Source organism: Haliaeetus albicilla, chromosome 11, assembly GCF_947461875.1.
Source record: "Haliaeetus albicilla chromosome 11, bHalAlb1.1, whole genome shotgun sequence".
Lineage (NCBI taxonomy): Eukaryota > Metazoa > Chordata > Aves > Accipitriformes > Accipitridae > Haliaeetus > Haliaeetus albicilla.
Window position 1 is genome coordinate 31937036 of NC_091493.1, and position 23639 is coordinate 31960674.

The following is a 23639-nucleotide window of genomic DNA, read 5'->3' on the forward strand; positions in this document are numbered from 1 at the left end:
AAAATACATCCCAAAACCTTTCTCAGCCAAGAATGCAGATGGTCTTCAGCATCTTTTCAAGATGAGGTTTACAGTGTCAGTTGAAAAGTAGTTTAGAAAAGTAAGCTGGCATTGGGTGACTTAGGTTAGGCAGGCCACATCCTCTCTTCCAGTAAACCAAAATTATTGAAAATATTTTAATGGAAATATCCTGACCTACCAGTGCTTAATCTTGCCCTGTATATAAAATGTCTTTATACAGTAAACTGTACAGTGGTCTAGCAGTTCTTATGAAAATGTTCTTCTTATTACTTCTGGCAAATAGCTCCATCTTAAACTATTTTCTGGCATTGGAGATATTCTTGTTTTACTGTGAGAAAAGTGTCCAGTCAACATTTCAGTATTCATTACTTCTCTGGAAGCTCTTTCATGTCTCTATAGTTCATTGGTGTTTATTTGCTTAAGGTTTAGCCTGTTTTTAAATTTCTGTTAACAGTATTCCCCTGTCTCCAAAACTATCCTTTTATTCAGATGCATTGTAGCTCTGAAGCCAGAGAGCCTTGGGAACAATAAAGGAGCAAGTAGGGGCTCTGAAACAGGTCATTTAAGTTTTTAATATAATGCCAAGGAATGTAACAGCATAACAGGTAAGGAGCACATTTCCTTTTGTGTAGTGCTTTTCTCTTAAAGGTTCTTTGAGAATGATATTTTATTTTTAAAAAGCTATAGCAAATTTGTCTTAGCATAAAAGCATTGGGAAAATATAAAAATTACCAGAAATAGTCCCTAGTCTACAAGGGAGTGCTGAGAAAGAATCAGAGGAGTTAATATTAGGGAGTTTCCTCTGTCAGTAGGAAAAACTATTTGCCCTATTGGACATAATGTCTAAAAGTAAAAAAAAAAGGTGGACGGAGCAGGTCTTTATCAGATTTTGTTGTACATTTACCATGACAGACACTAAGTAAGCACAGCTTGGGAATTTCCAACTAATAGGTGAAATGGTAGCTGTCTGTCTAAGAAAAAAGGCAAAGTAGTAATGTTATTTGAAGCTGTTCAGTGCTCTAATGTGGCAAGCTAACAAGGCACTCTCTACATTTGCAAGAGGTCTCCTGGTAGACCAAAGGTTTCCTGGAAAAAGATGATAGTGTGGCACAAAGGAGCACAGCAATTCTACCTGCTGACTTACAATGAAAGGAAGAAGTTGAGGCTGAATCTTAAACAACCTTTGGACTAGTTCTAGTATATGAAATATACAAAGATCAGCATAAAATACCTGAAGACACTGCCAGAGAGGAAAGCAACTTGGAAAGATAATTTAGAGTAGCAGTGAAAGAAAGAGAGAAAAACTCCCTTGTGTGGGGACCACTGTGTCTGCTAGATGGAGCATTGCTTTAGATCATGTCCAAAAAACATTAAAATTATTTAAGAAGAAAACTTCCCACTGACAGACATCATGTCTGACTGGTGATGTTTACATGCTGAGGGCTGTGCCAGCCCAAGACCTGAAGGAACCCATTCAGAATAAGGAAGCCTGACCCTTTCACTTGAGCAAGGGCAGGTAGCTGAATAGTGACTTACAAGCTGTAGGGCATTTTAGCTTATTTCCTGATCAAATTTATAACTATTTTCTGTCTAAAAGCAATTCCCTTGCCATCTGCAGGATTAGCCAAATAGTTCAATGTGTAAAATCATTATCATTATTGATATGCTGGATGTTTCTGGAGAGAATCAAAATAATTCACCTATAACCAAGACAGACACTGACCCTACAATGAAAATACGTTGTCATTACATAGGTAGCATGAGAAATCCTGCTTCACCGTTGTATGTTTTAGTAAATGCTGTTCTTTAACTCTGAACTTGGTTACATTTTATAGTATTTTACAATCTTTTAGGGTTCTTAATGTTGCTTTATCTTCCAGTCATGGGTGGATATTATATTTTAGACACAGCTCAGGGGAAATGAAGGGACTGTTTAGAAAGCTGAACCAACAAAAACAAGCTGTCTCCAGGCATTTTTTCTGCATGGGAGACATTCATGGCTGCCTCAAATGTGCATATTTTTTCATTGCTTGTAAGTGAATATTAATCTTCTGGATTCCCCTTTCAGAACAGTCTTTTATTTGCTTCTCATAGCAGAAACAGGAATTTCCTTGTGGGTCATATTTCAGGGTGTTTGTATTTATACACAGACTATAAGAAGGCAGTCACAATACAGGGCAAGGACACATCATGTTTTGCTGCAGGATGCAATACAGGTTATCTGGAAATACTTAAAGGTGTGTTTCTCTAAAACCTCCTACATCATAAAGACATTTTGCCTGTAAGTATTAACACAGTTTGTTTTCCTTATCTTGGTATTATATTTTTGAAGTTTTATAATAGCCTACATCTTAATAATTTGAAGCATTTTATTTGCATTTTTACTGAAGTGCCTCATTGCCTTTCAAAAGCTTGAAAGCAATCAAGTCTCTTAATGCCAGGAATACAAAAATCTGAGGGGGTATAATCATGGAATTGGCATTGTCTATTCTGAATTAGACATAACCTGTGTAAAAATGTTGCTTTCCATTGAAGAGAAAAGGCAATTAAATGCAACAATTAAAAACTTTTTACCAAAATGCAGAGTGAGATAGCACAACTGTAATCTCACAGGTTTTTATCTTCCCACCTGCAAATCTTGACTTTTACTGAAACCTAGAAGAGACTTTTATCCTGTTACAGGCTCTTGGAACGTTGTTTTGCAAGAACTGTATCATTTGCCAGTCACGGTGACTCTGTCAGTCACACTGAAAAGAATATTACATTGCCTTTCATTGCAACCCCAGGCATGTGCCCCTGCTATTGACACTAACAATTTGACTTTGTGTGCAGTCATTTTTAGTTTTGGAAGTTGCTTTTTTGTCCTTTTTTATGGTAGGCAATAGGTGAAAACCCTAGCAGTAAATTTTATAACAGTCTGTCATAGCATTTGTACAACAAATCTTTTTCCCAAAAAGGCAAAATCACAAAGGTTTCCTTAAAAAAAACCTAACAAACAACAACAAAAATACAGGCAGAAATGCTCTGCAAAGATCTCCAATGGACCTAAGTTTGCAGTGAGTCATTTTCATTTATAGCATGGTATTGCCTGGAACAGGATGTGTGGAAGTCTATAGCTTTAGTCATGTGTCAGAGGTAAAATTTTGTGTGTAACCAATCCCATGTCAGGTGAGTGAGGCCAGAAAATAACCAATCATTTCTGACCACCGCTTCTGGCCATACCATGTTTACTTCTGGCACCATGGAGTAAATCACTGAAGAAACAGAAGAAAGGAAACACCTTAAATCTCTTAGTCCAGCCAGGGAGCTCAGCAAAGAACTAAAGAACAGCACTTGCAATCCTTCAAATTTTCCCAGAAGAGGCTCTGCAGCTTCAGGTGGCACACATTGGAGACCGGGTAACCTCATTGTAGCTAACAGACAACTTCAAGCCAAGTTACTAAAAGGAAAGTATTTGATTTTGCAAGGAATGAGAGCTTTGGGGTAAGGCAAAGGGAAACTTTTGAAAAGTTTCCTAAATTATGTTACAAACAGACACGGTATTACAAACCAGAAATGTAAGTATATGAGAGAAACTAGATCTGATTTTAAATAAACAAGAAAACAATTGTGAGATAATAATAAACTGTCAAGTGTGCAAAATGTAGTGTCGTGCATGCAGTCTATTGGGAGGAGTGCAGAGGTCACATACAAATTGCAAAGAAATAGCAGTGCTTTGGGAGTCTGGCACTGTTATCCTGACACCCAAGTGGTGTTCATCTCAAAGGAAAGCATCAAAAGGCAAATTAGCTCCAAAAAAAACCCCAATGGAAGCCCATTAACCCACCTTTTACTTTCTAAATACTCCGTCTCTGTGTTCCTGCACTTATCAAATCCCACAGACTGCGGCCTGCTTGTTTTGTTAAAGGGTTATTTAACAAAACTTCAGAGAATTCCATGAAAATGCAGCGGTGCATTCTGCCTTCCTGCCAGCCTCTATTCCCATCTCTGCACCAGCCTGGCTATGCCAATGAGTAGGTTATTTAACTTCTTCTCAGGTTTACAGTAAGATTCCCATTTCCCTGGTAATATTGGAGGAGATGTTGCAAAAATAAGTTGACGTAAATAAAAACAGATACTCTGTTTACCCCTCTGAAAAATCATACTAAACCACCTCTTAGAAAGCTGTAAAGTTTATTTCATCACTGTTTATAAATTGCTCTGAGGGCATTGTATTAAGAATGCTACAGACTTGCAAATTATTATAATTACCATAGTATTATGACTAGATTTTCTAAATAGATTTTGAACTCTTCAGGCCAAGCTATGCCTGTTTTATACAGAACTGATCACACTGCTAAAGGCAGTGTCAGAAACATATGGGATGCAATATTCCTAGGTTACAGGTGTTGTGTCTATTACAAAGGAAGGGGCAAAATGAAGTTCTGTTGGCAGGTCTCGCAAGTTCCTAGGCAAATCATCTCTTTGGCCTATATACGTTTATAATTTTTATTGTTTGTAATTTTATAATTCTATTATAATAGAATAAATATAATATTATAGCATATAATGTATAATTTACTTTATAATATAAGATGTACAATAGTATGCTTAAATGAATAATAATAATTATAATTGTTTATATAGTTTATTATAGATTTTTTTCTATGTTCATTTTTTATAGTTTAATCATCACTACGAAAATAAACATTTGTGAGATACTTGTTATTTTCTTAGGCAACCGTGCGTGCAGTGAAATGCTGCTCAGCAGGAAGCAAAGCAAAAGGAGTTAGCTTCAAGGTTTTGCTCTGTTTACTATCTGGGTGGATGAAACAATCAGGATGGCTTCTACAAGTAAAAGAAATTCTGCAGGTATGAAATTTCATTTACTAAGATTTGTCAGTAATAAGGTTGAATCAGGTTTCTATTCATTCTTATCAATATACAATACCATTCTCTCTACCCTCCACCTACCAGGGATTTTGTGGTAAACAATAGGTGAAAAACAGGGGAAAATAGCATACTGAAAAATCTGGAGATCTCATCTGGGCTTACACTGTGTGTTAATTCTGGCCCTCTGCTTCCTTCCTTAAAGAATCTGTCCTAAATGCAGCATTTCCCTTTATACCAGATTTTTCTTGTCCCTGACACAGAGATTGAACTGACATTTGTAAAAAATGTTAAAATCCTTAAAAATTAACTGTGAACTGGAAGGTACAGTCAGTATCTCCAAGGCACTGACGATGAAGCCTTACCTCCACTGAAGTCAGTAGCAAATGGGATTTCAGAACCAAGCGTTTCTTGCATCACCCCAAAATTTGGTCATGTTATATTTCCCAGGACTTATGTATATTGTCTACTGTCCCTTACTGGAAGATCCAAAATAAGGCTGACTGTGCTCCTTTCAGTCACTGGATTCTTAAAAAAATCTTAATTTCCCAAACGTGGTTTATAGCTTAAAAAATTGGAATAAGATTGCCACTCCTTTCATTGGGTATTAAAGTGTATTAATAAGACTGAGATTTTTATTAGAAATTCATCAGTGATTAGAAAATGTGAATCTTAAACTACAACTGGCCACAGGTTATGCAGGGTCATGAACAAATACATTCAGGCATTCCCCCCTGCCCCCCCCCCAGGTTTTAGCTCATATTTTACTTGTAAGACTTTTTCCTGTTGTCACATCACAATTCATGGTGTAAGATGATCTATCCTTAGCTGTGTTTGCAACCGATCCAAATTGAATGTCATCTACAAATTTCATTAGGGGGCTGTTTACTCTCTTTCAGGAGTGGAGTTAAGTAAGACCATACTCCAGAAGTTAAATAAGACCAGTTAAATAAGACAGAGGCTCTTGATATCTTCTGACCCCCCTACATTGTCACTATCATTTGTTGACAGTTTAGGTCAGTTGTCAGCAGTAACACTGACATCAGGGAAGCATGGCCTGGCCCTATATTTTATAGCCTTGATTTGTGTTCATCTTCTCTAATTGTAATGTGCTTTATGGCCATTTAAGCACAGAAACCCGGTGCTCAGCAACAATTTTCAGTTCAAGCAGATCTGTGTAAGAGATTAATTGGCAACAAATTAAGTAATGGTGTTGTTCATTTCTCTTTGATTAGTGAGAACTCAAAATACCTTTTGCCCTGAAGGTGAAGTCTACAAGCACGGATTCTTCATCAAATCACCACCTCTTCAACTTTTCAGCTCACAGGTATGCTATCACAGATTAGTCATATTTCAGCAATCCCCCAACAAGCATCTGTTATTTCTGCTATCCTGAATTTTAATGAGAGACAAATTGCTTTCTCTTTGGCAGAATTCCTGGAAAAGGCGTTTTTTCATCCTGTCCAAATCCAGCAAGGGCAATTACATCCTGAAATATCTAAAAGGCCAGAACATAAAAGGCTCCATAGCTGTTGATCAGTATGTAACTCAAATGCATCCCCTTTTTATTTTAAGTCATGTATCAACACTCTTAAATGGCCACTGTACAGGCACTTATTCCTGATGGAGGTTCTTGATCCAAATCCCACTGAACTCCAGAAAAGAGTCCCTGGGGCTTTTGTAGGCTTTCGGTGCAACTTACAGTGTATGATATAGATAGAAGTAAATATCCTAAATTGCTTTGATGAAATTTGATACATTTATGTGAGTGATTGTCATGATGTGGTATCTGCAAACCAGACATCTTGGCTCCGTGATCCCGAAGGCTGTATTCCTGTAGTAGAAGATACTTTATCTCCTGTGAGGACAGTGCTATGCATTCACTCACATGCAAGTAAGGACGGACTATGCCACTCTTAACTGTGGCACACAACCTTTCCCACCTTACAGCTTTACAAAGTGCTTAGCAAGTTGTGCAGAGTTCTCCTGGCTTTCATGTGGTCCTTTGGGCTGATGCTGACTGCCCCACTGCCTTTTACTCCACCAAGAAATTGCTCTGCTTGGCTCATTTCAGTTGATCATTTCATTCCTCTCAGCACAGTGCCCACTACAGCAAGGCTGGGTATCATAGGCTTTGTACTGGCACCTTTTTCCATGTCACATGTGGTGTGAGATACATAGAAGGGAAGCAGTAAACGTAGAGGAAAATGTAAAGATTTTACCAGTCAGACCTGGGGATTAATACTCCAGGCTCCTGGAATTGTTAGGCATGGAGGTCACTGGACTCACATTGCTGTTGTGCTTCTTCTATTAAAAGGATTTACATTGTGAAGCTCTTGAAAAAATGCCAGCTTGCTCAGTGGTATGTGGTTACATTATTAGCATCATTATTATTGTTGTTGTTATTTTTACTTATTTAACTTCTTAGAAGTTAATGGAAGTAGTGCTTCTATTTAAGTATCCATTAAGAGTACTTCTTGTCTGTTCCTCTTCTCCATTAAAACACTGTTAATATACAATTAGTTTCAAAGCAAATGTATTGTTCTGTAGTGGTTCAAAAACATCTGCCAGGAATTTTTCTTACTGTCATTTCTTTTCAAGATTCTGTGTTAGACCAACAGCCCCTTTTTTCAGAAATGAGGATCCAAAATCTGGACACGAGTCTTTGCAAAAGTTGATTTTTATTTTTTTTTTTGCTTGGAAGTTTTCTTCATTGAAAGACCATGTGTTTTAAATGTGTGCACTTTTTTTCTTGACAATTTTTTCTGTGGAAAAATGTTTACCTTTCCCATGTAGATCTCATCATATTACGCTGTGCTTAGAGTAAAATATGCACATACACACACATATGTATGTGTGTGCATATGTTTGTATGTAGGTATGTATAGTTATATAGGATGTTTCATATGGTTATCTTAACAGAATCATAAATATCGAAGTTGGCATAAGCAATTCTGAAATTATGGAAACAGTAAGGAAGATGTTTAAATGCCTTCCTGAACAGGTGATGTCCATCAGTACTGGAAACAGATGTTACTACCTCATTGGCAGCAGCAGGTAGGCATAAAAAGATGCGGAAATGCAATATGACATTATAGTTATGCTAATGTTACACTAAGCTGCTGCCCCAAGGCAAGGTCCTACTCCTTCACAGCTGCTCCCATTGCTTCCTGTGTCTCAGCTACTGATGGCACAGCTCTGGGATGAAACAATTCAGCTGGTTGATCCAATGGAAAACTGCTCTTTTCTATGCCATTTTTTTCCCCTGTGGCCAGGTTAATTTTTGCTGGTTCAGACAGGTGAGCTAACCTTCCCTGCAGCCACACTGTTAGAACATCCCACAGGTGAAAGTAGTGGGAGCATGCAGCTGGGAGTGGGGATGGCAGTGGCAGTACATCAGTGTGGCAGTGCCATGTCAAACTGTACCGGTCAAGGGTCAAGGAAGAGCAGAGAGCTTTGTCTTCTCACCCAGGAGCTCCTGGGAGTTAGGAAAGCTTCTGCTCTTTATAGATAAATCACAGGAAATAATCTTGCCCTGGAAAGTAGGTTGTTAATCAAGGGAAGCAGACTGAAGGGGAAAATTCCCCCGAGGGAAAACAGATCCCCAAAGGAATGACTGGGGCCTTTACTGCAGCAGGGTGGTGTGCTCCTTGCTCTCCCAGGCTTCAATCCAGTCCTCAGCAAGGGCAGAAACTGCTGCTGTAGAGGTGATCAGCCAAAGCTCAGTTAGGTGAGAGAGGACATTTGGCATGGTGCTCCCGTGCTGCTGCTTCCCAGCTTCTCCTCTTCAGTTTCCCAGCCACAAGCATGTCAGGAGTTTTTCTGCCTTTATGCAGAAGAAGAGCTGATGTGTGAAATGCTGATAAGCATAGAAGAAAAACACATACCTGTCTGTTACTTGACCGTGCCACACTACGCCTTCCCCCAGGGCACTGCTCTCACAGCCCACACTCCATGGGAAGCATTCCAGAATTAATCCAACTAAATCCACCGCAAGCATGAAACAGGGCTTCAGGGGTCCTTTCATGGCATGTTTCTCATTCTGCTCACCCAAATGCATTCCCAAGCCTTGTTAGCTGTCTTTATGGCAGGACTTGGCAGAGCAGCATTACACACAGAAAATGAAGCAGAAAGCACCACCCCACCTCTCCCTCCCTCTCCCTCTCCGTGTCTCTTGCACAGACACACAGCCCCCCCTGCATATCTTTTAGCTCCCAGTCTTAGGCTGCACATCTCTGAGTTCAAACTTTGCCACCTGGCTACGGCCACCCAAGTACTCTCTCTTGAAAGGAAGGTGCAGATTTTCCCCATTGATTTCAGGAAGCATTATTTTGGGCCCCATAGGAAGAAGGGGGTAGGCAAATGGGTTTTGCTTGTGTTTTACCTGTGAGTAGGTCTTCATTTCTGTTGTTCCAACCTACAGGCAGGAAACAGAGGATTGGGTCACTGTGATATCTTTGATCTGCAGGGACGCCAAAAGAGGTGGATGCTGCCCTCAGGTGATACGTTACTGCACTTGATTTTAGAAAGAAAAAAATATGTAATTTCATTAGAAACCTGTGCAAAGGATTTTTCCTGATTTTGGCCTTGCAAATTGGCTCTTGCCTTGGTTAATCAGAAATTCATTTTCCATATAAATCCTGTACCCAGGCTTTATGCATTAAGCAGGCATTGCACAGTCTGTCTGCGGTGGGATTGATTTTACATTGAAGGAATCTCTTTGAAGAGTAAGCCACATGGAAATTAGGAGATGATTGACATTATGCTGCAATGAATTGCACCTTTGATGTGTCAGAATGAAAACTTGTGTGTTATTCTTACCGTGTGCTTTTTGGTTATATTTACATGCTGTTTTACAAACCAATCCACATCTGGTCTGTCAATGTTATGAACCAGCTGGAATCCCTGTTAGTTCAAGCTCAGGCCCAAGTTTCTGCACCTTGTCAGCCAGCCAGGCCTACTAGCTCAGACTCAGCACTGAGCTACTTACATCCCTGCAGCTTCCAGTCAGCTCAAAGTGCAAGCAGGGCAAATTTATGTCAGCCTAAAAAATGCCATGTAGACAACCTCTCTGAGCCATTAGAAGTAAAATTTGGACTAGTGGAATGCATTGGTACATGGTAGACCATGCCCATCAGGTGCCTGTCTTCTTACACTGTTGTAATCTTATTTCCAGAACCAAGATCTTCCAAATCCAGAAATCAGAAGCCGGCCTTCCTCTTTGCCAGTATTCTTGAATTCTGTAGATACGACCAGTTTCTCGGAAAGCCAAAGCTGCCAGAAGGTAAACAGATTAGTCATCCTTAATAATGAGTTTGCTCCTAGGGGTGACTGTGAAATTTGATTTGTGTAGTTGCTTGTTTTCATCAAAAGTTCTTCAGAGCTTGTGCAACGGGTGCCCAGGTGGTCTGTTCTGCTCTCTGGTGGGGTTCCTGAGTAGGACCTGGATGATAACATCAGAGAGTCCCCACAAAGGAAAGACTTTTGAGGAAAGTCTGCATGTAAGTAAAGGCAGGTGTTGATGGCAATGAGAAATGATATTCATTGGCTGTCTCAACTGACTGGCAAAGATTAGTGGGCATGAAGTAAGCCCCTGAAGATTTGCTTTCACATGCCTTGGCAAAGCCATGTGATGATTGTTTTGGGAGCTACTAATCACATTTCTCCTGTTTTATGATTGTGCTGTTCTTTCTCTCTTCAGGCTGTAAAGCTCAGAGGGGAGTTCAGGTCCAGTTCATCTGTGCCTTCCAGATCTTCCCCCTCAATATTTAAATAGAAAGGAAGGAAAGCATTGCTGCTGTCCCAAAGCAATTGCAGTCCCCCGGTGACAGGCTGAAAAGCAGCCAAGGAATTGTTGGTTTTCTCTAGTCACAAAGCTGTGTGCAAATGGCCCAGCTAGAGGAAACTGAATGCAGGTGAAGCACTCGCAGTGTATCTTTAGGAGGAGTCAACTTTTTTCTTTTGTATACAGGAGGACGGTTCCTCAGAAGACAAGAACAGGCCCAGTTCAGATCCTGGTGCTCATCAGGCTCAGTGTGACTCACCAAGAGGAGTTTTTCCAAGCCTGGTGAGCAGAACAAATCAAACAGCTCTTGAGTTGTTCAGTCTGCAGAAGTGATTATTGGCTCTTATCTCACCTGAGTATCTGTAACTGTAGATTATCCACCTATTTTCCCAGCACACTGGATTGGTTTTCACTGTGAAAGTTTCCTAAATATTTAGTCTGTTGTCTTGTTTAGCACTGAAAATAACCTTCTAAGAACTTGCTTGAAATACCCTTTGTTTACTTTGCTTCTTGGAGGCAGATCTTCAGAGTTTCTGTGCAGCAATTGCAACTTGTGGCAGCTCTCACAACCTCCATCAAGAAAACTCTGAAGTTGCACTTCTTGAGGATTTGCTCCTCCCATCACATTTCTCAGACGTGCCACAGTCTTCCTAAATGGTTTCTTTCTGCAGCCTCTTCCAGTAGCAACTGAATCAATGTAACTGAACTAGAGAACAAGGGCTTGTTAAATTGAGGCACACCTCAGGACTAGCCTTCTGTCAGCATAAATATGACTTCAAGTAGTTTAGTTTCCATATCTGGCAGGAATGATTTAAAAAGATACCACGATGAATGTTATCATGTATTATCGGCTAAACGTTCCGACCTGTGTTCCCTGAACAAACACCTGCAGCAGTTTCGAATGGTTTTCACCCATCCTCTGCCCTGGATTACTGCCTTTGCAGCAGAGTCAACAGAAGAGAAGCACAACCAAGGCTCCACCTCACCAGTATGCAGTTGACAGCTGAGTTTAAACCCATCTTTATTGGCAGTTTATGCATTGGACTATGATCTGGAGCGGCTGAGGTACAGGGAAAAGAATCTGTTCTGCAGTCATAACTAACAGGGTGGTAAATCACATGCTGCAGTCACCATCCATGTATATAAGCTGGCAGCAAGCATGAGAAAGTACAGCTAAACTTAGTGGAAAGAAGTGAAAATAGTTGCAACTACATTGCAATGCCATGGGCAGTTAGCGCAGCTCAGCTGATGCACAGAACTTTATGAAGCTGCAGTAATTCAATTGTGAGTCTGAGCTCTGAAATGCATTGAGTTAACCCTTAGTCATACCAAGATGCTCTGTCTCTTTCTTATGCATGCCTTTTCTGTCTCATTCATTAATTCTTCTCATACTTATGATGCCTCAGAGAGCATGTATTATATGCAGCTGTTCCAACTAGGACAGGCTGACCATGAGGGTTAAAAGATAAGGAATTTGGATTTTACCTTTTCAGCCTGAAGCAGAGGGAACAGCAGAAAACTCGTGTTTCTGTTTCAGCATGTGTGAAAATAAATTACCTTGCCATACAGCTAACAAGAAACAAAAATGTTTGTTCATTCGATAAAAATATTTCACTTGCCTCATAAGTTTAGCATCTGCTAACATCTCCATATCTATTCTCTGCTCAGTGATGTCTAGACAGCTGACTTCCACATTAATCCCTTGTATTTACTTTCTTTTAGAAGTATGACTCCACATTTCTAGTATCTGATTCTTTTTGCTTTTTATTGGTGGTTCCCTCATCCAGCCACAGATCCTGAAAACTCTGGTTAGTAGCCGTTACTCATGCAAACAGGCCTCTGAATGTTAGTTGAGTCTAGTCACGCAGGCAGGGACCCTGAAGAAGTCTGGGGACCTGGCTCCCTTTCAACCCACATTTTGGAGCTCCCAAATCATATCTGACTCAACATCTTGATACACAGCTTTCAATACCTGAAATACATCAAAATAAGGAGCCCTGACTTGCATCACCCATACTGTGCATTACTGTATTGCAGGCACCTAGGCATCCTTGTCGGGATATGTTTGGCACACCTGATTTTTTGTAAGAGAAGTTCCTCTGTCCAAGGGCCTAATTTTCCTAAGGAGCCTATAACTAACAAATGCTCAGTTGTTCTCCGGGTATCATTTCCATCTTGTGCTACAGCCAATTTTCTCTATAGTCTACTTTCTCTCTAATGTAAATCTGCGTCATGGTTCAACAGACGCTTAAAGAACTTGTTCAGCTGTACAGTTGAGAATAACTGTACACTGATGCTAACTGCACTTCTCTGGTGGTAAAGCACCTGGAGGAACAGAAATGTCGGCAAACTGCCTTAGGGAAACAGTGCTGATACAGCTTAACCTTCTCCTTCCCATTGCCCCTGTAATCTGCAATGGTGCCAAGGAGAAACACTATGCATTTGGCAAAAGGTAGCCAGTGTCAGTGACTGAAGGCTCAGTTTGTGAAGCTGATGAGTGCTGTCTGCTCTCTGAGATTTCCTAGGAGTTGGAGGATCTCAGGACTTCATAAAATCACCTCCTCTTCCCCGTTCTCCCCAAGTGTTTGTTTGTTTGATTCATCCAAAGCCCCTGAAAAGTCACTAGGAAACTCATTCATGACTTTAGATCATGACCACAGAGCCAGTCTTGTTCCTGCTGTGCTTTTGTTACACGCTTCTTGAAGGACCGTTTGCAGGTTTGTTCTGACTCTGACTGCATGCGTTGCTTTTTATGTCATTTATACCCACAAGGAACAAAAATACATTCATCATCTTTAATTTCTATTCAATGCCAGTTTCTTCTCTTTACATGTGAGAGAGTAATTAGTTTAATTTACTTTACCTTGAAAACAGTGATATATTCTGTGGCATGTTTAGCAATTATTAAAATGATCACCATGGAAACCAAGGATGTAAGTGGAGAGATAAAAAACAGTTGCATCACAAACATGGCACGGCGAATTGCATTGGGAGGCAGCTAAATACTAATTACTGTGCTCTTCGCTATAGTGAAGTCAACAAGGAGACATAAAAATAAATAATTTATCTTAGTGACTGAGAAAGGTAAACTTGGTGGCAGGATTAATTTCTCCTTGACTTACCAGATTGCCACAAACTTAGTATTTCAGGTATTTATGAAGGCAGAATATCACTCAGGACACAAAGGATTCAAAATCAGATCTCCAGACCTCCAGGTATGTTCTAGTTAATGGAGAAGTAGGAGATAATAGACTTCTCATTAGTCAAGGAAGCCCCAAATTCATTCTTTACTTGATAGCGGTTAAAAGGTGCTTAAAAAGGACAAATATATCCTGATCCAATTATAGATTTCCTACAGATTTTTTTCCTAGTGTAAGGACTTTAGAAGTGAACGCAAATAAAAAATCTTCTCCACACAAGTGACCCTAAATGCATGCGAATTCATATGTGAAGTGTTTAACCCACTTGATTTTTAAACAAAATAAGAGGTTGTGAACATGCAATCAATTGCAACTGCCTGGTTACCACAGATCCATCTATGAGAAGTATTAATACCAGTGGCCAGTTTTGTCTGTGTGCCATTGATCTCAAAAATAGAAGAAGGAGCACAGATACAGAAACCTTGTTTCTAAAACAGACTGGCTCTGAGCATATCTCACTTCAAGGAGATACATGTCTCCCATGTTTTCTGTGGGTATTTGCTGATTCTATTACTTCTCCATGTAAATGGAAAATACATGTTAAACAATCTGTATAATTGAACCTGTTAAATACAAAATGATTCTTTTAACAGGATAAAAATCTGGAAAAGAGTGAGGAAAATCTGCTGTCATCAGATACAGATGAAGACATCAAAAAGGATGAAGAAGATTATTACCAAACTCCCAGCAATATTTTAGCAAAGGTAGTTTATCAGTTGCGAGTTCTACTGGTTTGTTAACAGCCCCAAGGAGACAGGACATATTTAATGAGCCAAAGAGGAACTGGTATGAAGAACCTCTTTTCTTTGCAAAAGAAATACATAGATAATAGGTAGGTAGGTAATAGAGCTTTCATTTGTACAAGAAAAAATACACTAGATTCAAAGGATCTTTCTGGTAGAAAGCGGCATTTTGACAAAAACATTGCCGATTTTGTTGAAATTCCCCAAATTGACCATTTCATTGTAAATGGCTCTTGCCTATTGTATAACAGGTTTTTTTTTTCCGAAAGTGAAAACTTCATTTAGAAAATGTAACAGTACATTATTTTTACATATTTTAAAATGTAATTCTTTTGAGGCATCAGTAAGCTGCATAAAACCAAGCAGTACTTTAAAAACACTGTGAAACATTTTGGCACCTACATTTCATTCTGAAACAAGGGAGCAGGAGGAATCATACTGGTAATTTTAAACAAATTTTGACACCTAATTTGGGAGGCTAATTTCTCTAGGCTTCCCATGTAGTTAGTGGTCAGGAGAAGCTAAGTGGTCAGTCTTCTGCAGAAGCCTCTCTCCCAAGACTGTACAGCTAACTGAAGGACATTAACAATATGATTTTATTATATAATCTAAGTGCTCTAAGTTAAGTACACCCAAAGTACAAGACTTTTTTCAACCTGCTTAAAATAAAACATAACACAGTTTTTGTGGTAGTACTTTAGAATATAGCTGGTTATGTCCCAGTCTGAAAGTGTCAATAATACCAGAGAACATTAACTTGTAAGTTTCAACCACGTTTGTAGCTCACAGTTTCTGGAAATTGATTTATCGGGGGGGAAAGCAGGGGTATATTAGCCAATGTGTTTAAACAGCATGAGCACTGCACAAAATAAGGAAATTAAGAAGATTTTTTCTGTAGGCAGAGCAATGATATTAACGTCTTATGCTGTCAGTGTTTTCAGCAGTGCACTACTGAAGTATCAAAGCCTGACCCTACAGCTGAGTCTGATGTCCCTGTGCAAGAGAAACCAGTGCGGAAGAACCCAGTAAAGGACAACATTTATATGTCAATGAAATCACTGTAAGTAACAACTTCATTAAGGTTTTGCAAATTAAAAGTGACATAGTGGTACAGATAGAGCTGTCATCTGTGGTATTTACATAACAATATCTAGAGGCTGCATCTTGTATGAATGAGTCCCTCTTTGGTCTTGGTTCAGAAAGTTCAGAACTTGTGGGAATACCAGAGTGAAATTCAAATTCATCAGCATGAAATTTAAACTCACATTGCAAAAGCATGCATTTAGAAATGTTCTGACTGTAGGATGCAGCACTTTTTGTTGACTTACACTTTTTCTAGGTTTTCATGACATAAGAGCCCACCACTTTTCTCAGATACCGCAGCCAAGCTCCAAAAACCTTTCAGACAGGTACTCTCCAAAGCAGGCAGCATTATTTAGTGGTTAGAAGAGAAAGGTAGACATGGGGCATTAGTTCCCAGCTTTTCAGTAAGAAGTTACATGCTCCTGAGTAGTTCATCTCCTTCCTTCCATTTTCCCATCCAAAGAACGGGTCTGATGCTGTGTACTTTGAAAGTACAGTGTTTGGCATGTCACAAAGAAAGACCTGAACTTTGTGTCACAGTTGTAGTGCCACTTGGGAACTTTACGACCTCCACAATATAGCACAGTATACTGAAGAGAAGTGTGCCTACAAGGTAAAACCATACCTCCTGAGCCAGAGGACTGGTCATTAACTGTTAGCTATGGCCTGCCACCTACAGACAGTCAGGTCTTATGTCGCATAATGGGAGGCAACTGGAAATGCCGACCCACAAACTAGTTTATTCCAATAGATTTATTCAAGCTCGTCTGTGCCTTTGGGACCCCCTGGAGGGAATTACTATAAAAACCTCACAAACCTATGCCATCTGAGTTGAAATATACCAAGAGCAGCTTTTGCTACTAATCCCAGTTTTGTCTGGGACGTGGAGGGGAGTTGGCTTCAGGCATTATGAGGCTCATCAAATAAACCTAAAATACGTGCAAGCACATCTGAGTTATTGTATCTCCCAGGGGACAGCATTACATCCCTGCAGAAGCCAGTACAGCCAAGGCCAACAATCTGTACTCAGTTTCTTTGTCAAGGCATGTTGTTAGCTGGAATGTTTTCAGGCTTAATAAATAGTCTTTAAATACTGAAAAGGTTTATTTTGGGATTTATGGTCCATTTTTAGAAGGACTGTTTACTTTACTTAGCTGTAATTTTGTCCACTGGATATTCTACAAGAACTTGTTATTCTTTGCTTCACTGATGGCTATTTGATCCAGCTTCAAACACAGCAAGAATGCCTGAAATGGTCAAGCCAGTTCATTTTTTATCATCATTCCTCTGCAGTAGGTTGCTGGATGAGAGTTGTCAGCTCATGTGCAGAGGTGATGGGGTCCCATCTCCTCCCAAATACCAGGACAACAGTGCATGTCCAAGAGACTTGGAAGCAAACAGAGACCTAAAATTCCCAGAAAGTCAGCAGCCAACCCTCCAGAGAAGGAAAAATTCATTACCGCTTTCGGTGGTTCAGTTGTCTATACTGCTCAGGTAAGTGTCTTCTCCATTTTTGTTGCAGAGAAGACAGATGTGTTCATGGATTTCAGCTGAGGTACAGGTAGAGCGTGCCAAGCCTGTCAGGGTTCAAGGAGTGTCTGGACGACATTGTCAGTCATATGATTTAATTTTAGGTAGTCCTCCAAGGAGCAGGGAGTTGGACTCAATGATCCTTATAGGTCCCTTCCAACTTGACATATTCTATGATTCTGTGGTCTCTGATGTTTTCTCTCACAGTCAAATTACAGATGAGACCCAACTGCAGAATTTGGATATTTTCATCCCGCTGGCTGATATTAACAGTTACCTAAAACTTACTGAAGCAGCAGGACAAATATGGTAAGTTCTGGATGTCTTGTGATGGTGCCTGTCAGATGTGAATGAGTGACAGTCAGGTACAGAAGTGTACAACCATATACATCCATGTACAGTTTTGGCAGTGCAGAACAGGGCAGAGTCAGTGTGTGCTGGTACTTCAGTATAATCTTCAGGTATTCAGTGTAAGGAATTTCTGCTCTTTCTGACTCTTCATGTACTTGAGTTTCTATTTCAACTGCTGTTGAAAAGGGCTGTATAGAATTGAGATCCCTCAGCATGCTGTGTAATAATTAGCGATGAAGTCCCACCCCAAAAGCTATTCTTCTAATGTTGGTGTGAAATCACCTAATTACCACTAGTCAGTTTTGCCTTTGATTTGGTGAACCACAATGATTGTGTGTCTCAGAGATATAGTGAGAGGATATATCTTGTGATAGGGTAAATAGGGTGTCAAGCTGACTTGAGTTGGATGTGAGCACAAAATTATCTCTGAATTAATCCCAGCGGTGGTTCAGTGCTAGGAATCAGTGCTAGGCAGAGATTTTCACAGGTAGGTGTTATGGGCTAGAGCACATACATCTTCTTAGTAGCCCGTTGGAAATTATTGCTCTCCCTAGACCTCCAATATCATTGACTAGGATAAGGAGGATGCAGCAGAAAAAATGCTCAGTGCATACTCCTGTACTTCCTGTTGACCTTTCACTGCCACACAGCACTAAGACTGTGTTTTGCTGCTGCGCTCATATTCACACCGATTAGGTGCATGGTGTGCACAGCAGGTCACTTCGTTTCAGCCACTGTCAGCAAGAAGAAAAAATACCATTGCAAAAGGGACTGGAAATGGGACCCCACCTCAATAATAGGATCTACATCTAAATTTATAGAGCTTTCTCTTTTTCTATGGAAATTCATATTGAAAGAATTTGGAACAGAGCACTAAGTCTGACTGTCAGGTCAGCTAATTCTAAATAGCTTGTCATCAAGGAAAGTCTATCAGAGACCAGCAAGAAAGAGATACTGGAATTTCCATAAGGGTCCTGTCAGGACAGCAATGGATCTCTGATGCTCGCAGTTATATCATAGATAAAACACATGATAATAAGTTTTAAGTCCATTCTTTTGAGATGACATTGGAAATTAACTTAGTCAAACATAGGGCTAAAACACCTGCAGCAGTGTACATGTACCTGCAGCGAGTCTGGCTGACTGCTTTTGCACTGGCATCCCCAACTCTCACTGGTGACCTAGCTAGTACCAGTCTCACTTGTTAACAGGCTGCAATGTCAGTGTCATGTGCCCTTTTAGGAGGACCTGTTGGGATGGATGAAGCAGCTTGGTTTCAGCTAGAACCAGATCAAAAAGTTGCAAAGTCATTCAACCTGTGTATTATTTCCAGAGGGCAGTACCGTAAACACAATCCTGTTCAGCCATTGCCATTCTGTTAGCAGTAACTAGATATCCCGTATGTTTCCTTTATTGTCTAGTATCTCACAGTGGACTGGTCCTTGCCGACTGGGATGTTTGTTTAATCATGGAGACCATATAGTGGCTGTGAATGATCTGCAACCCCAGAACGTGGAGGAGGCTTACTTCTTCATCAGCAGGTCCACAAGAAAGGAGGTAAGCTTGCCTAACCTGAAGGTGATAGTCAAACGAATCAAGCCAAATGAGAAAGCAAGTTGCTTTTTGCATTTAAAGTGGCTCCATTCAAACCAGTTTACTCTGTTTTAAGTTTGGCATGAATAACTTCAGTACCAAATAGCTCCTCAGCATCATTCTGATGTAGCATCAGTTATTCCTGGGCTATTTGGGGAATGCAAGGACAGCACTGCTGTGTTTGAGGAGTTGATCTCAAAAAGTCTGAGCAACCCCAAGAGATACTACTGGGCAACCATAAATTAGAGTTACTGGTATTTTTTGGCTAAGGCCCGTGAATTGCAAACTTTGGGAAATAAATTATTGCCTCCAGTGGATGTGTAGTTGCTTATAGTGGTTTTGTGTATTGAGGGCAGAGCTCTAGACTCCTACCTCCTATTGGTTATCAAGCACTACACATCTCTTTGTGTGATACCACTTTTTTTGAAGAATGTGGGAGATTTCTAAATCATGCCTTAACACCACTGTGATCTACGACATGTTGCTACCTATGTTTCTTTCAGATGGACTCATATTTTAGTATCCAGGTTCTCTGTCCCATACCCGAACACATTCATATTTGAACTTTGCTGAGAAAGTTAAGATCAGATGCTTTTGCCATCTAAAGAAAAGAAAGACAGTCTTAGCAAGGAAAAAAATATTTATCTCTCTTAATAGGGGATTTTTATTTAGCTAGTTAAAATACAAGTCAGATGATAGTAGCACAAATGTTGATCAGATATAACAAGATATAAAAATGTCTCGTCTTTTTTTTTTTTTTTCAAGGTGAAACTTACTGTATGTCGGATTCCACATTCAGATATCTTCCATGCTAAAGGCTGTTCATGTTCCTGAAAAAAAAAAATACTTCAATGATTAAGTAAGTGCCAAAGTTCAAGGGAAAATATTGGGGGAAGAATGTGATATATAGTGTATGGAGGTAATCTTTCTCCTTTAGAGCTGCCAGACATCTTTTGTTGCTGAAGTAAAAGAATAGAGAACGTGGATTTCATTTTCATTTTATGTCCTAATAACTTGTTTTGTTGACATGGATGGCATGGGTTTGGCTTGTATTTCTTGTTGGCATGTACTTCAGTTAGTTACATCAAAAAAACTGAGGGTCAAATCATTTATGAAACCTTTGCACTGTGTATACTTTGTACTTCAGCAGAAAGTACTGGTTCATGCTTCTGCTTGCCTCTTTACACTGAGTTACACTGATTTATACTGAACTCCTAATCAGTTAGGGGTGTGGAAACAAACTACATTTGGAACAAAGCCATGTTTTCCCTTGTTTCCACTCAGCTATAGAAAGGCAAAAGCAAGCTGAGAGCTGTAGTGTTGGAGGGAAGACTGGTAAATAAAGTGTTGTGTAGTGATTCAGTGGGGCCTCCTTTTGTGTTATGCCCCTCTTGCGTTACAGCCACAAAAATACATTCAAGGGATGACAGGAAAAAGAGCTGGTTGGAGGAAAGGCATGTGGCTGGAGCACCTTTTTGTTCATTGGCAGCGAAAATAAGCCCTAAGTGAAGAATGAATGAATGGATTTGGGAGAGAGGAGGGCTGACCTGCTCTGTGGAAGTGTTACTGGTAAAGACAGCTGGGAAAACCAGAGGGACAAATGATGTATATGAAAGCATGTGCACTTGGCCCAATGCAAATGGATCACTGAAAGAGTTTTGGTGCTACCAAGTACTACCATAGGGACATCATGGGTACCGCAGCATTTCCAGAGCAAGTGCTTATTTGTTTCCCAAACAAGGATGTTTCCTGTAAATATTTATTTGTGAATGTGTCTTGCTTCCATTGCTATCATAGAAACATGACTGATTTTCAGCTAATATCGCACCAAAAGGTGCTGGTGCTTGATATGGAACTGCCTGCAGGGGTGCCTTTAGTGGATGCCAAAAGGGAACTTTGTCCTGTACTACAATAACCTCTGTTGCTTACAGAAACATGGTGTTTTATGGCACATATGCAGAACACGTACCTATTCTCTATATGGATATGTACACTTTTGTATATATGTGTTTATGTGCAGGTGTATTTACATTCATATATATTGCTGTAAGATAGATTGTATTAATATACAATGATGTGGCAACAAACCGAATCACTGGTTTTGAGTACAGATAATTTTATCTTGCCAGATACAACCAAAATAACTACTGGGTTTAGCAGGCATAGGATTATTGATATTAAGAGATTTATATAAGCTTTGATTAAGGTGGATTTGTCCCAAAGGAAATATTTGTCCCGCTTCCAATTGAATTAGGCCAAGTCAGCTACTACAGTAAGAAACTACACTCATTAAAATCAGCGTTGGTGCCATTTAGTCCAGTAATAATTTTGACAAATGTGCTTTGTATATTTCCTTTAAAATCCAGTCTGGACTTTTAAAAAAATTGTTATAAAATTTTACTTAGCTAAAGATGAAAACAGCATCAGTAACTCAAAACGAACACACACAAATATTTATACAATCTATTCAGACTCAGCTCCTGTTCAAAACATTAATTTCCAGACTGAATGTTTTCACAGCCTGTCTCTTCTGCTTTTGAGGTAAGAGTGTTTGGGACATGCTTATTTCTCAAGGTGGGAAGGATAACTTTTTGGTATTTCTGTTTCAGTGGTGTTCAAAGGCCTGTTTGTGCTGAACTCTGCATAAAGACAGAGGGGAAACCCCAGTCCTGGAACTACAGAGGCTGAAAATGGAAGACAAGACATTCCTTGGGAGCTCTTCTCCAAAGCTGCTATAGGACTCCTTGGCTCTGCACTGCCTCTTTGAGCACAACAAATCCATTTCTGCCTAAGGAGTCTCTGAGGGATGGGATGGCCAGCTATTACCATGCAGGGCTTCTTCCAGCTCTGTAACTGTGTCAGTCTGCTAGGACAGTCCTCTAGGCCTGAATCCTAAAGTCACAGATCATCTAGTTCAAGAGCATCCACTGAGGATGTCACTCTCGACCCTTCCTGCCCAAGGTTTGCCTAAGCTCTTCTCCTGAAGTCTAGAAAAGTCCAAATCTTCCTCTGTTGTTCCAAGACTCATCTCTCTGTATAATTAGGAAGTTTTTCCCTAATACTTATCCTAGATGTTTTTTTTCAGAAAATGAATGTGATTTTTTTCTTGCCCTGTTTTCAGTGGGCATAGGGAATGCTTGATTTCTACTGTCTCCAGAGAAATCTTCATTCTGGAAGGTGTTTTTTCTGCCTGTTCTCCCTTCTCTTTTTTTTCAGACCAAACATCCTGCATTCTTTCAACATTTTTTCAAACATTTCCTGAAAGTTCCTTCCTGAAAGGTCATATGTCACTGAACTGCGAGACAAATACCTAGTGTTTCCAGTTATGGGTGAACAAAGGAGGTGAGACAGCCGTAAAGCAATTTCCTGGAACTTCATAGAGAAACATTTCCAAAAAGAAGTGAACTAACGAAGAAGCTTGTGAACCATACGTAGTGGTGGGAGGAGAGCCAACACCGTGGAACCTGCACAGAGCATTGCTGCTGAAGCAGGTGTTTAGCAATGCATGCTGCACCTCTCAGCCATGGAAGAATGTTACTTTTGGACAAGAGTAGGATTTGGGTAGATATAACATGCATAGGAAAATGGCAGAATATTTCAGAAAACTGGGGGATTACTTCTGTACTTCAGTAAACAGTTACTGATGTGTTACCCCATAATTGATCATTATGTCAGTTTGCACAATGATAAATGCAGATAATTAATGTCACATATTGGGTGATTCATAACACTTACAGAGATACAATATGGAAATTACATCGGTACAGTAAATTCTGGTAGGGTGTGTGAAGTTGTCTTCCCACATACAATTAATAAATGTTTTAACACTCTACAACACATTGTATTCTGTGAATACCTCACTTCCTTCTGACACAGCCCCTCCTCGTCCTCCAAAAACTACCTGTAACTTCCCAGTAACCTGCAGCTGAGTCACCAAACAGCCCTTTTAAAAAAAGCTATACTTAAAAAAACAAGATCAACCTCATTCTGTAACATTTTCCCCAATGTGAAAATTTTACCTTTCTTCAAATGAGCAAATTCTGCTAAATCTCTGGGCTGCTTCTAGAAGAAACAGCAAAGGGAAACGCCTACATGTATGGTATTACCCAGTGCTCACTTTTAATCCAGGAAGACCTGAAGGGAATGTCTTTAAACCTGTGGCATCTGAGTGGTAATTTTTTAGTCCACCTGTAGGCATTTTAAATGTGTCATGTAAGTACACGCTCTTAAAGAAATAGGTGATATTGTAGCTTCTTGTTGCAGCATGCTCTATGGTGTCAAAATCTTTTCTTAGCTGGTTTCCAGGTACATTTTGGGCTATGGAGGGATCCTGACACGGATGCTTAATTTTGACAGCTGAAATTCAGTCAATCCACAGACTAGCAAATCTATGTAAAACACAGCTGGAAGAAGGCTGCAGATCCCGAACCCTTCTTGCACTACTGACCCCACGAAGTAACCTGC

At 39.9% G+C, this 23639-nt stretch overlaps 1 protein-coding gene across 2 annotated transcripts; it reads left to right on the forward strand.

Annotated features, from left to right (window-relative positions):
* Positions 1-71: 71 nt before the first annotated feature.
* Positions 72-23004, forward strand: PLEKHS1 (pleckstrin homology domain containing S1). 2 transcript variants are annotated; one of them, XM_069797021.1, is made up of 15 exons: positions 72-2302; positions 4738-4872; positions 6126-6217; positions 6323-6429; positions 7813-7947; positions 9314-9389; positions 10067-10174; positions 10862-10957; positions 14469-14579; positions 15560-15678; positions 16995-17195; positions 17439-17540; positions 19004-19139; positions 19941-20034; positions 21785-23004. In XM_069797021.1, exons 2-14 carry the CDS (start codon positions 4842-4844, stop codon positions 20007-20009), a joined length of 1383 nt encoding a protein of 460 aa, XP_069653122.1. In that variant the 5' UTR covers positions 72-2302; positions 4738-4841; the 3' UTR covers positions 20010-20034; positions 21785-23004. The 2 variants fall into 2 exon arrangements, with proteins under 2 accessions (XP_069653122.1, XP_069653123.1); XM_069797022.1 differs by having other exon boundaries at positions 6156-6217; positions 15551-15678.
* The last annotated feature ends 635 nt before the right edge of the window (positions 23005-23639 follow it).

Bases quoted from the DNA above. Each gene is read 5' to 3' on its own strand.
- PLEKHS1 (XM_069797021.1), top strand. From the start codon at position 4,842: ATGGCTTCTACAAGTAAAAGAAATTCTGCAG. The intron at 10,175-10,861 runs GTAAACAGATTA...TTTTGTATACAG, and splicing joins AAAGCCAAAGCTGCCAGAAG to GAGGACGGTTCCTCAGAAGA. The intron at 17,541-19,003 runs GTAAGTTCTGGA...TTTATTGTCTAG, and splicing joins GAAGCAGCAGGACAAATATG to TATCTCACAGTGGACTGGTC.